We start from the raw sequence: 12,761 nt of genomic DNA on the forward strand, positions 1-12,761 counted from the left end.
ACAAAAAGGACAGCAACTTGTCTGTTCCCCTTCCCCCAATTCCCCAGCGCTGTTCCCATCCCCCAACTCCCCAATAAAAATCTTAAAAAAAAAGTTTTTCAACATTGATATACCCAACGAAGTGATTGCCACAATAAGCCTAGTAACCATACTGTCTAGTAACCACTCTATAAAATTATTATGATTGACTATATTCCCTATGCTGTACATTATATCTCCATGACTTACTGATTTTTTAACTGAAAATTTGTACCTCTAAATCCTCTTCCCCTTTTTTCCCTTCCCCCCAACCCCCTTCCCTCTGGCAACCATTAGTTTGTGACATTTGTGCCATAGTAATGTTAGCAATAGAGGGAACTAGGTGAAGGGATGCTCTATAATATTTTTGCAACTTTTCTATAAATCTGAAATTATTCTAAAATAAAAATTCATTAAATTTTTAAAAGAAACAGCACTTCCCTGGACCCCTTCCTTCAACTTCACTACATTTTCCTGCTTCCCTTCACATGGAAGCCTCTTGAAAGAGTTGCGTGTTGCTGTGGTCTCTACCCCCTGACCCCAGCCACCTCATTCCTCAGTCCACTCCCATCAAGCCACTGTCAGCTCTCCACTAAAACTGCTCGGATCAACGTCAGTGTTGGTCGTCATGTTGCCTAATCTCAGAGCCAATTTTTTCCCCTTATCTGTCTCCTCCTTTGACTTCTGCTAGCATGTACATGGCTCAGGGCTCTGTCTTAGGACTCTAGTCTTTTGTCTATGTGCTTATCTCAAAGGTATATTTCATCTAGTGTTACGGCGTTAAGTACAACTTACCTACTGTTGATGCCCAAATTTGTATCTCCAGCCTTAACTCTGTGAGGTAGGGGCTGTTATCATGCTCCTGTCACAGGAAAGCAGACACAGGCTCTCAGGCGTTAAGGGGCTTTCCCAAGTTTACACAACTAGAAGCTGCAGAGCCAGAATTTGCACCTAGGTCTGTCTGACTCTGGGCCTCTGCTGTGAGCGGCCAGGTACCCCTCTCCCTCCATCCCAGCTCCCGGTCCTGCTAGCTCCTGAGGCTCTCCTGCATGTGCTGCTTAGTCTGGCCTCATGCCTTTGTCCCCATTTCACTTCTCCTATAATGATCTCCCCACCTACCCTGACTCCGCCTCTCCAACCATCTTCCCTCCCAGCTCTGGTGGGGGATTTTTCTACTTCTGATGCTCATGTTGATCTCTCTTGGTCTCTTCTGAACTCCCACAGGACCTGGAGTCTACCCTAAGGCAACTGAAGGCTACCTTGCATATGTAAGTTTCATGCTGTCTGAACTCAAAATGGAGGTCCTTGGCCCAAGTGAACTGCACACCTGGGGACACTGAAGCACAATATCTGAGACGAAGACTGCCTGGGAAAATGTGGGCCACGGGCCTTCATCATGACACACTGTGTCATATAGTGGTCTGAGTTATCTAGGATTGCTTTTATTTTGTTTCCTCTGCTAGCTGGTGAGGTCTGGTAGAGAGAGATGATGACTTTTCCAAATAAGTATCATTAAAAAAGTTGTGTGTGTATGTATGTGTGTATGTGTGCGTGTTTGTGTATTTGGTTTGGGGAGTATGTATTTTTGATCCACGGTTGGTAATATGCTTATACAAAGGGCTGACTTCAGTCATGTGGATTTTTAACTGTGCTGGTGGTTGGGGTAAGGTAAAGAGTTCCTATAGGGGGCCAATGAATACAAAGGAATATTTTGAAGAAATGGGGGTGATGCTGTGATCATGATCATTTTGAAAGAACTAAAAGTGCCCTGAGGGACAAGACAAAGGAGAGGCTAGAGACCTGTGAGGTGGCAGTGGGGGAAGGGCCATGTGTGGGGAGGCCTGTATACTGGTTGAGAAATTGAGAATTGATGTCACGGGCAGAGGACACACACTGGGGCTGGGATATTGGTCCCTTTCATTTTTCAGTGAGTTTGGTCTCAGTCCCCATGGTGCTGGTCTGGGTTCTGCTCCCAGCCCTGCCACCCACTCACTGTGTGACTTAGGCAAGTCTACCTGGCCTCCCTGGGCCTTGGTCTCCTCATATCTAAAATGAAGAGATTGAAAAACTAAATGATGGGGTTAGGCTACATAATTTCTAGGTCCTTTTCAGCATCCTGAGTCAATCTGGGAAAATATACCCAGTCTTGTCTGACTGGGGCCACTCCTACCTTAAGAATGGAAGAGAGAGGTTAACTCGATCCAGGCCTGCTGATAAAAGTTCTTTTTTCACAGAAAGCTGAGGGTGGGCAAGGGCAGGGCTGTGGATGGTTGAATCTTGCATGTTGTAAAGGAAATGGGCTTGCATTCTAGCTCTAGTAAAACCCACAGCTCACTCCCCACCCCCACCCCCCACCTCCATCAATTTGAAATGTGCATCAGAGACCATGCTTCAGGAGAAGGTAAATTTTGACCTGTATGGATCAGAGGGAGCCCTTCTCCACCAGGTGGGGCTGCCTCCTTCCTCAGGTTTGGGTCTGAGTTCCCCTCCCAGAGACACTTGTCATGTGGAGGCTGCCAACCAAGGCAAGTGCTAGGAACATGTCACACCCTGCTGGGGCTTGCCTGCCTAGAGGAGAACATATCTAGAATCGGGGCGCCCCAGAGGCTGAATGATTGCTAATTCTACATAGGGGCCCTGCCTCTGCCCCTACACACCTGACCATGCAGATACATACCTACTCCTAAGCCACCTGAATTTTGAAAAGAAAAATATGAAATCAGGAGCATTTAAGTCAGTCTTCACTGGATTACTTGAGAGAAAACATGAAGAAAGCAGGGTCAGCTTGTATGGGGTCTGTGTCTTGAGCTTGAGTGCTTTAGAGAGGCCAAGTTCCTCTAATCCATCGGGGCCAGTGGCCTCAGTGCCCTCAGTGTTGTTGGGGTGGGGGTGGGGGGCGGCGGCAGGATGTTGCCCATCCATGTCTGAGTCCTGAACTTGCCAATGCTCGGAGGCAACTATGCTGTTGAAGGCCAAGCTGAGGTATGTCATTCATAGGAGAGCTTCAGAAAAGAATAGATGATGTTTTCAGGAAGCCCAAGATGGCAGGCAAAAGTTGAGTGGGAGCCAAGCAGAGCCCAGAAAATCCAATCTGAAAGTCCAGGCACCAAGTTTGGGAAGAAAAGAGATGAGAACAGCAAGCAAAATAACCAGAAGGAGTTCTAAAGGTTAAAGTAATCAAGTAATAAAGATAGGAATATTCTTTTTGGCAAAGTCAGTGTGAGAGGAGTAGAGCATGGCCAAGGCTGGGCTCACGTTTCATTTCTTCCATCAACAGGGTATGACTTGTGGAAGCTGCTTAATTTGATTCTGTTTCATCTGTGAATTGGGCGCTCACAGGACTGTTTAGCCTGAGGATCAAGTGAACTAAGAAGGTAAGTGGGAGACCACACTATGTGGACTGAACTACTAGGCAAGCGAAGTGCACGGCACTGGAACGGCTGGTCCCGGGCTCTCATCACTCCACAGTCACACCATGGAGACAGCCATCTGTTGAGAAGTGGTCATGATTTGGAAAAGTAAAATTTGAATTAGGGAGCTCATCATGCCCATATCCAATTTGAGGCTTTCACTCTGCTCTGTCTCTGGCTTTTTTGTTTGCCTTTCCCATTCTACCTGGAAAGTCCCCACTTGAGCCCTGCCACCTCCAAGCTGAAGTCTTCTGGCTGCTGGAGCCCAGGTTTCCCCTTCATCACAGAGTGCGTAGTGTGCACACACGTAGACCGGCGTGACTCTCACATTGCTTCATGTAACTTTCTGAAAGCAGGGGCCATGACATCTTTCCTTGGACCCCCCATTGGACATAAAGAGGGCTCTGTGGCAGATAGAAATACAGACAGCGCAACATGGCTTCCCAGTCTCAGGCAGTGTCCAAGTATTAACGTTCATTTTTTTCTTCCTTCACCCATCTTTCTGCCAGTTGGCCTCAGTTGTCTCACAAAGATCAGTGCCAATGTTCATTTTCTGTAAATTATTTAATAAATACTTTGCATTACATCAGGGTAACCCATGATAAACCCATAGGAAACAAGCGCCATCAGCAGTGGTAGGATCAGAATACTTTAATAAGATATCAGTGTCAAAATACATTTCCTTATAAAGTTAAGCTCCCATATAGTAATAATGTTGTCAGTAGGAATTCGACAAAATAATAATGTACATGAACTCGTTACGTTGACAGGTAAGGTTAATATTGAAGCTCGGAATATTTTTCAGAGTGTTTTAGTAAAACTGCAAGGGTAAAATACCCTTAATGCTGAGGCAGCACACACAGGAAATCAAACATCAGCATTTACATGTCAGTAACCCTTCAAGTTCTATCGCTGTGTGTGGAACAAAGCTGTGGTGCTTAAGTATGATTTGGGCAACACAGTGAATAGGTAATTAGATTTATAACTTAATTTTTTTTTGAAATTTAAATTTTTGGTTTTGTTTTTGGCAATCCATCCAGGCTTACCCAATTCTTGGCCTGCTGTGCATTGTGTGTGTGTTTCTAGAAACTTCTTCATTGTACCCATGACAGAAAAGTTCTGTGATTGGTATTTAAAAACCAAAAAATATTGTCCCTCTTACCCAGTGAGTTAAAGTGCTCTGAGAACACTCTATTTCCAGTGCTTCCTACCTATACAAGTCACTTCAAGTGACAAACAGACCTCCGGGAGGGCCTGAGGCTGGGGTTGTGCCGGAGGTCTGCCTGTTGCTCGCCAGCGGGGGGCGCTGCACCTCGGCCTTGCAGGGCAATCTGAGGGCAGGCTGAGGAAGGGGCACTGGGATGGTCAGGACTAGCTGCTCCTACTTTCTGTGCCCTCTAAGTCCAGATCCATGCGCTCCGAGGTGGTAAGCTGGGAAGACATGGACTGGATCACTGCACCATTTCTGAATTCTTACTGTCTTTCATGAATTCCCATCAAAACCATCTCATGGTAGTTCTGGAAATATCCAAATGTGCCAGGTGAAAGCCCACTAGTCACATAGCTCAGTGCACTTGAAGGGCTAGCAACAAAACCTTAAGAAAAGTTAAAGCACTTCCTTTCCCTTAGATTTGCCCCACCCCCACCCCCGATCCCATGATGTGCCATCAGACCCTCTTGGCAGCAATAATAATATATACATACATACATAATACATACAGAACGTGAGGAGAAGACAGCTCGCAATGCTCCCACTGGATTCCACGTCTTAGATTGTCACGCCTATGGTATACCCCCAAAGCAAAAGCCAACAGAGAGGGACCTTGAGCAGTGTTAGTCCAGGCCCGTGGGAGTACTGTACAATTCTGCAGTGTCAGCAACACCCGGAAAAAGAAAATTAACAGCTTAAAAAAGATCTTAAAGTGATTCTGTGAGCAGGATTCCATTTCCGTTTCTAAGTTTTTAGATAATACAAAGTACCCATATATATGATAAACACTTAACCCAGATATAAATTTTAAAAAACTCAGTTATGGTTTTGAATAATAATTAAAAAACAAATCCACTGAATATGGGGGAAAACACCAAACAGTTTAGGAAAAGCCACGCTGTTGCAACTTTCACAGATAACCACATACACTGGAGTTCACCCTTCACATTTCTTTCTTTTTTTTTTTTCCCCCAAAAGTCATAAAAATTAGAGCAAAGAGTTGGATTTTTAAAAAAAGATTGAAATTTACAATATGGTGATTGGTTTTAAAAAAGAAAGGAGAAGGGCTATGAGAGGGCACAAATCAAGCTTGGAAAGCAAAATTATTTCTCTTTGGCAACAACAACAAAATCTTTTTAGTTTAAATGAAGCCAAAGCTTTCCCTACAGCAGAACAAAACATACACCAAACTTGTTAGTATGACTATGTGTGTGTGAGAGAGAGAAAGGCCTATGAATAATATAAATTAGAAGTAATTGAAGTTGGGGGGGAAAATCTTACAAAATTTAAGAACATTTTCATTGACAGAGTAAAACACAGCAGGTAAAACAATTGTGTATTTTAAAAATATGGATAACAAAATGAGCATCTTCAGAAAAAGGCCATTACTTGGTGACTTGGGCAAATTTACCAGTTAAGTACATCTTGTAAAAAGTGTGTTGGTGTTAGAAATACCTAGTTGCAAAAAAAGACGTAGAGAGTGAAGCTGGTGGGATGGCGTTGGCAGGGTGCCTGCCTGGCGGAAGGCTCTAGTTCAAGTGGCCTGGTCCAGGGCTCTGAGGAGGTCCCCTCCTTGCAGGAGCGTGGAGCTTCCTGGTACAGGAACGTTCACCTCACAGTCATATCTAGTCAATTCAGGCAGCAGGTAGGGCTCAAACGAGGGCCCGAGCAGCCGGCTTGCCATTCCTGAAAGAAGGAGTTGGTACCATATTTTAAAAACTCTAAATCAAACATTTGGAAAACAGTCTATTTCATGAGGCCAGCAGGGACAAGAAGGGCACATGCGGAGAGCAAGAGGCATTTTACAGTTTGCATGATTCGGGGTGTGGGTGGGCCAGTCCTACTATCACGCTGTTTCTTCAATGTTGTCTTTCCTGAGTGATCTACTCCATGCTCAGAGGGTGGACCCAGCAAAGAATGTGTCTGCCTCTAGACCCATCTCACTAGGTGGGGTGCTGAGCCCATGGGAAGAGAGAAAGTGCACAGTGTAGAAAGCAGCAAGCAGAGAGTTTTGGGGGGTTTGTGTGGAGGGAGCCCCCACGAAGGCTTCCTGGCCGCAGAGGAGGAGACATCAGTAAGAGCCTGTGCCCACTGTGCACTGGCAGCAGTGGCAACAGGGAATTCTGAGCCAGCTGCTGCCTGCACACACACGTACCATACACACGTGTGCATGAATATGTACACATGCATATGAACAAACACGCACATACAAAAATGTGCACAAACATATGCCCACATTGCAGCAGAGGGGCAAAGGGGCATCTCACAGCACCCAAACCCCACTTCCTTGGAAGGGAGGCTTAGGCACCCAGAGGACAGCCTGGGAGCACTTCATTGGGCCCCTCTAATGTGCGATACCCACTTCCTCTTCCCTTGGCCTATGTGCAGCACCCCATCCCTGGGGCCCTCTTCCTTAGTCCTTTCCCAGGGTCCACACCTGCCTCCCCTACTTGACAGCACTCCTTTGTGGATGGGGGCGGGTCTCATGGCTCTATGTAGCCCCCCCCTGTAGCAATGGGTACTTACTCACCATCCCTTTCTAATCCCCCCTTCTTTTACTTATTGTCAGAAATAACCTCCCTTGATTTCTGTAGTTCAAGGAAACTTGTGGGTTCACAGAAAGAATATTAATGCTGGTTATCATGTACTGAACACAAAACCTGCCAGAACTTAACACTGTGAATGCAAACTTCTCATTTAAATGTGAGGCTTGCTCTGTCCTCAAGCTGGTAAAGAGCAGAGCTGGAATTTAAGCCCACGGCTATCAGGAGGCTCTAAAGCAGCGGTTCTCAACCTTCCTAATGCTGCAACCCCTTAATACAGTTCCTCATGTTGTGGTGATCCCCAACCATAAAATTATTTTTGTTGCTACTCTATAACTGTAATTTTGCTACTGTTATGAATCGTAATGTAAATATCTTTTTGTTTTCCAATGGTCTTAGGCGACCCCTGTGAAAGGGTCGTTCGACCCCCAAAGGGGTTGCAACCCACAGGTTGAGAACCGCTGCCTAAAGCCTGGATTCTGAAGCACTGAACATCAATTTGTCGCAAACCATATTGCTGAGGAAATCGCCCTCTTTTAGGGCAGGGGTCTGGGACATTCCACCACACAATCATGAATTACGTATGTGTATGCTAACTAGCAACCTTTTCTTGACAACATGTATGTTTTACAAGACGGTAATAGACAAAGGAGGACCTGGAGTGAAGGCAGGCATCATGTGACTAACCCTCCCAGAAGGTACAGCAGAGTGGATCCTCTCAGAACTTTTCAGGACACCCTCCTGGCAGCACATTCTCTGCTCAGGTCCTGACTGAACTCAGAGTGATGCCCTCGATGAATAACGGGGCATTAGGCAACATGGTAACATGAAGAACCAAATAAAAGACACAGGGGAACACTCTGGATCGAAAGAGCCCTAGATGGCACCTGATAGTTGGGAGGTTCCTTCTAAAGCCCTGTAGACAGATGGCCTTCCAGCCCCTGCTGCAATGCTTCTAGGACAGAGGGCCCACCCCTCTAAGCTAGCCACCTTTCATGGCAGCAAGTCCTCCTTGTACTGAGCCAACACCAGCTGCTTTTTGATGTCCATCTCCTGGCCCTTACCCCTTCCACACACATCAGACTTTGGCAGGAGGTCCCAGTTCCTGAGTGCACCCACCTGAGGCCTTGTGAGCTGATGGCAGACTGTAGTCCTGGTACTGGAAGGCACAACACTGTGAGGGGAACCCGCTTTTGGCATGCTCCCCGGGGTTCATGGCAGATGGTGGTTGTGGTGGTGGCAGGTGTCTCAGAGGCTGGCTCAGGCCCCTCATGGGATTTTGGGTGAACTCATCTGCAAGATCAAAGTTGGAGAGTGAGAGACAGTGCCGACCCAAGGGAGGGGAGAGACTTTGAAGCCCCCAGAACCCCCACTTCCTTCACAAAAGGTGCTCAGAGCCACCAGAACTAGAGCCAGCTCCTGGGGGCCTCCAAGCCTGGAGATTTCTGATGACGTCATTTGAGCCAGGGTAGAAAGGGTAGGGCAGGCAAGGCAGGTGATGAGTGGAGGAACCAGGATGGACCCCTGAGCCCCCAGTCCTCCCACCTGCAAATGCCCTCCCCCACCCCAGTCCCCCAACCCTACTGCTCACCACTGGGTATGTCCCCACTCAGCAGTTTGTCAGGCATCGGAGGGCAGTTCCCACAGTCCCTGAGACTTTTCATCCTTTTCCACATCAAATGTGAAGTGCTGCTGCCGGGAGAGTCCCCCTGGGTGTGGGAAAGGCAGATACAGAGGAGGGAGGGTTTGAGAGAACCAGATCCTCAGACTGAGTCGGGGGTGGCCTGGGGTGGGCTCAGAGCAGCTGTGCCTGGAACGGGGCTGGGCTTGCTCTCTGTGAAAGGCCCGCCCCTCCCTGCCGCCCTGGCTGGAAATCTGAGCCTCACAACAGTTAAGAGCTTCCAGCCAGGCTGGAGCTCTGCTTTCAGCCCCGGCCCCCACCCAGCTTGTCCCCAAGGGCTGTGGCGTCCACAGTGGTGTCAGTCAGGAGATGGCTCACCCCACTCATGTCTTGGAAGGCTTGCTCCTCATATTCCAGCTGTCGCTTCAGCTTCAGCTTGTTGGAGAGGGCTATCATGGCCGGGCTCATCGCATCTGGGCCTTGAGGCCTGAAGCCTTTTGCAGACCTGCCAAGCCCAAGAGAATGGCTCATGAGGGAGTCTGGGGCCCCACGCCACCCAGTACCTTTACCTGATCTCAGGGCCCTCAGAGGGCCTGTCCAGAACTAATACTTATGACTGTGGCGGCTCTAAGACCCAAAGGGCAGAGCCTCAGAGGAGGGGCATAGGCTTCGGAGGGGCCTGAGATTCGGTCACTGCCACTTACCTCTTCTTGAACATGGAGAGATGGGGCGAGGTGACAGGGGGTTCCAACGGTGATGCCCCCAAGGCCTCAGTGTGCTGATTCCCAACAGGCCACTTCGTGGGCCTGAAATGTAAGGGTGGATCAGGGGGCCACTGTGTGTTGAATCTGCCCCCCAAAGAAGAGAGAGGGGTGCTGGCCTGGCCATAGCACGGTGGCAGGGATGCCTTGCTCCCGCCATCAAAGAAGATGGAGGACATGGGCTGGTGCTCAGGCTCTGTCTTCTTGCTTTCCAGCTGCTGCTGATACTTGTCCAGGAGAAAGGGGCCGTGAGAAGCCATAGGGGCCAGTGGCTGGAAGATGTTCGTCATGGTACTGAAGCAGTGCTGGGGGGTGAACTGAGGGTTCTCCGGTAAGAGCCTCTCCTCTGGGCAGATGGGGCTTAGCTGGAAGTCTTCCCCATCCATGGGGATGTAGGGTGCCAGTGTCTCCAAGTCCAGCTCATTGAAATCCATCTGAGGAGACACAGAGCAAAGCTCAAGAAGCTCAGCGCTTGGCAGTGTCTCACACACCACTCCATCTCAGCCCCCCGGCCCCCCGCCCCTGCTAGAGTCATCCACCGAGGCACAGCTTGACAGGGGCGCTGCCCTGCTCTCATGCCTTTATTGGCTTCCTGTGGCCCACCACAAGGAAACTCAGACTCCTCTTCCAGCCTTTCCATGTGGCTCATCTCTCTTCAGCCAGTTTCACACGTCTCCACATTCCACTGACATCCCTCCACGAACCACTCTAGTGTCACTGCCCTCACCCAACCCGAAATGCTCTCCTCTCTACCTGCCCAAACCCCACCTTCTCTCACAGAACCTGGGCAAATCCGGCCTCGCCCACAAAGCCATCCCTGCATACTTTGGCCCACGGTGAATCCCCCATCCCTGTCCTCCTGTGACACTTAGGCCTGTGGTACACACAATGGCTCCTGGAGAAGCAAAGGCAGCTTTGTCCTCCCTCCTTCCTATGCCCTGACACAGGCCTTGACAGTCAGTGCCCAGGGCACATCTGTGGATTGCTCATACAGTGACAGATGCCCCCAGTGGTGGAGGGACTTTCATTCCCATCAGCGAGTACTCGGAGACGGCCCTTTAAGCTCCCACTGTCACGGTGGGCGCCATGGGGAATACTCATAAACAGAGGCAGAAAAAAGTTTCCACCTTTAGAGACGGACACCCTCCCTCGGAGGATGCTGCTTACTGTATTAATAATTACAGCTAAATGAAATGGTTAAAGAGCAGAAGCAGACAGCTATGATCAAGAACTAATAAATCCTGTAGAAGTTCAAAGGAGAGAGAAGGGAGGGCTGAAATGGCGAAAGTTTTGCAGAACAGCTGGAACAGGCAGGATACAGATACAAGCTGAGGAGCAAGGTGGACATTTGGATGAATACCACTGACTAAGCCAATTGGGAATTAATGGGTTTTCTGAAACATCCTGCCATCCCCCCACCTCAGCCTTATTTACACAGTTTCTGCAAGAACATTTGGCCTTAGGTAATAAATGCTTTCCTGAAGAGTTGTATGTAAATGAAAATTTATGAATCAGATGTTATTTTTAAATGCATTGAAAATAAAAGTTATTTCAAAGACTCCTAAGATGATTATGTTCAGTCGTAGTTTTGGTTTCTGTGCACCAAGAAAGCTATCTAACTAGTAGATAAATAAGGTGAGAGTTCAAAGTGGAAGGTCTGGGTTTGACACAGGTAAGGCAGAGGGCAGCAGCGGGAGAAGGGGACTGCCACAGGCTCCAGTTTCCTGCACCCTCACTCATGTAGTGACCATGGCCTTGGCCAAGCATCCCAACTGTTCTCGGCAACAAAAGGGACAAGGCTGCAAGGATGGAAGTGAGGCTTCACCGCCACCAGCTGGCAGGCATGGCACAACACTCCTGCCTTCTCCGTGGCCACCTACCTGGGTGCTGCATGGGTCCTTTGCCTCAGTATCCATGGCAAAGAGCTTCTCGATCACTTCAATCTTCAGATCATCATTCAGAGACGTGTAATAGTCTTCAGGACTGCTGGGCTGGGGGCCAGGAAGGAGGGTGACCGTGTCAAGGCTATGACACTGGTCTTCCCGGAGTCCAAGGTAGAAGGGGAAATACATTCCTGGACCCACAGATCAACTCCATTCCACTGAACAAGCACTTGTAGAGGGCCACTCCCTACAGTCTCTGTGAATTAGGTCAACGCATCAGCCTCCCTGAACCTCAGTCTCCTCCTCATACAATGAGCCTGTCTTCAGGAGTAAATGAGATAAAGGCTGTAGAAACTGTACAGCTCTATGCCCTGAGCAGGATGGTCACTGCCCTGCACAAAGACGGAGCTAGGGGCTCAAAGCTGTGTGCGACTCAGCCCCAGCCCTTAAGGAACTTATCATTTAGGTGGTGGTGGGGATGGATACAGAGAACAAACCAACGGCTTGGATATCTGGCATGTAAATGTCACCACCTCTTTAGAGGCCTCTAGGATAACTTGAGTAGAAGAACAGTATTTCTGTCTGGACTGTCCAGCCATCTGGCAGCGGCCAGAAGGAGGAACCCACCCTTTCCATGCCCTCATTCCACGGGGGGCTCACCGTGGAGCAGCTGCTGTTACTGGTGGCACTGGGGCTGGTATTCCCTGGGGCAGCCACCTGGGGCATGGTGAAGGCAGGCAGGCTCTGGGCCTCGCTCTGGGCAGCATGGCTCTTCAATTCCTTGGCCCATGGTTGGCTCGGGGGCAGGATGGTCTCGCCATAGGCTGAGGACTCGTCAAAGCTCTGGTTCCCTGTGGAGACAAGGCCCTGGCCTGATTAACACCCACAACCACTGGGCTCACCCCCAGGGCAGAGAAAGTCCAAAGAGGCACAAGAAATCCAAAAGAGTCTGGAAGTCATGACTGAGACTAGGCCTTCAGCACTCTGAAGCTTAGCTGGGACAAAGGGGCCTTTAACTGGGACTCCCTTTCAAGAGGACACCCCTCCTGGAGCATTTAATTTTCAGAGACGAAATGTATTAGGAGTGCTCTTCCTTGAAGAGCAATCCAGAATGCAGATGAGGAGGTTATGAGAGGAGAATTGGGCAAGTTGCCTAGGCACTACCGCAAGACAGGCAAGCTGCAGGACTTCTCATCCCAGGACTGTCCTTTACGATTCTCTGAAGCCGTGAGTCTCCCATGGCCTCTCAGGAACACACCCGAAGGGGCCAAGAGAGTTCAGAGAGAGCATAGGGAGGTGCATCTGCCCTCCCAGC

The 12,761-nt window shown here is 48.9% G+C and overlaps 1 protein-coding gene across 5 annotated transcripts in view; it reads right to left on the reverse strand.

The window, feature by feature from the left end:
• Positions 1–4,064: 4,064 nt before the first annotated feature.
• Positions 4,065–12,761, reverse strand: part of EPAS1 (endothelial PAS domain protein 1) — a 90,841-nt gene continuing 82,144 nt past the window's right edge. For 4 of the 5 annotated variants that reach the window (XM_019655857.1, XM_019655855.1, XM_019655859.1 and 1 more), the window contains 7 exons: positions 12,107–12,297; positions 11,444–11,554; positions 9,507–9,997; positions 9,181–9,307; positions 8,773–8,890; positions 8,301–8,474; positions 4,065–6,324 (listed from right to left, as the gene is read on the reverse strand). In XM_019655857.1, coding sequence (XP_019511402.1) covers positions 6,173–6,324; positions 8,301–8,474; positions 8,773–8,890; positions 9,181–9,307; positions 9,507–9,997; positions 11,444–11,554; positions 12,107–12,297 — 1,364 coding nt within the window. In that variant the 3' untranslated portion in view covers positions 4,065–6,172. The remainder of the gene's footprint in view (positions 6,325–8,300; positions 8,475–8,772; positions 8,891–9,180; positions 9,308–9,506; positions 9,998–11,443; positions 11,555–12,106; positions 12,298–12,761) is intronic. The other variant, XM_019655858.1, reaches the window with a different exon arrangement.

The sequence above is a fragment of the Hipposideros armiger genome, unplaced genomic scaffold (genome assembly GCF_001890085.2).
Source record: "Hipposideros armiger isolate ML-2016 unplaced genomic scaffold, ASM189008v1 scaffold_248, whole genome shotgun sequence".
NCBI classification, from domain to species: Eukaryota; Metazoa; Chordata; class Mammalia; order Chiroptera; family Hipposideridae; genus Hipposideros; species Hipposideros armiger.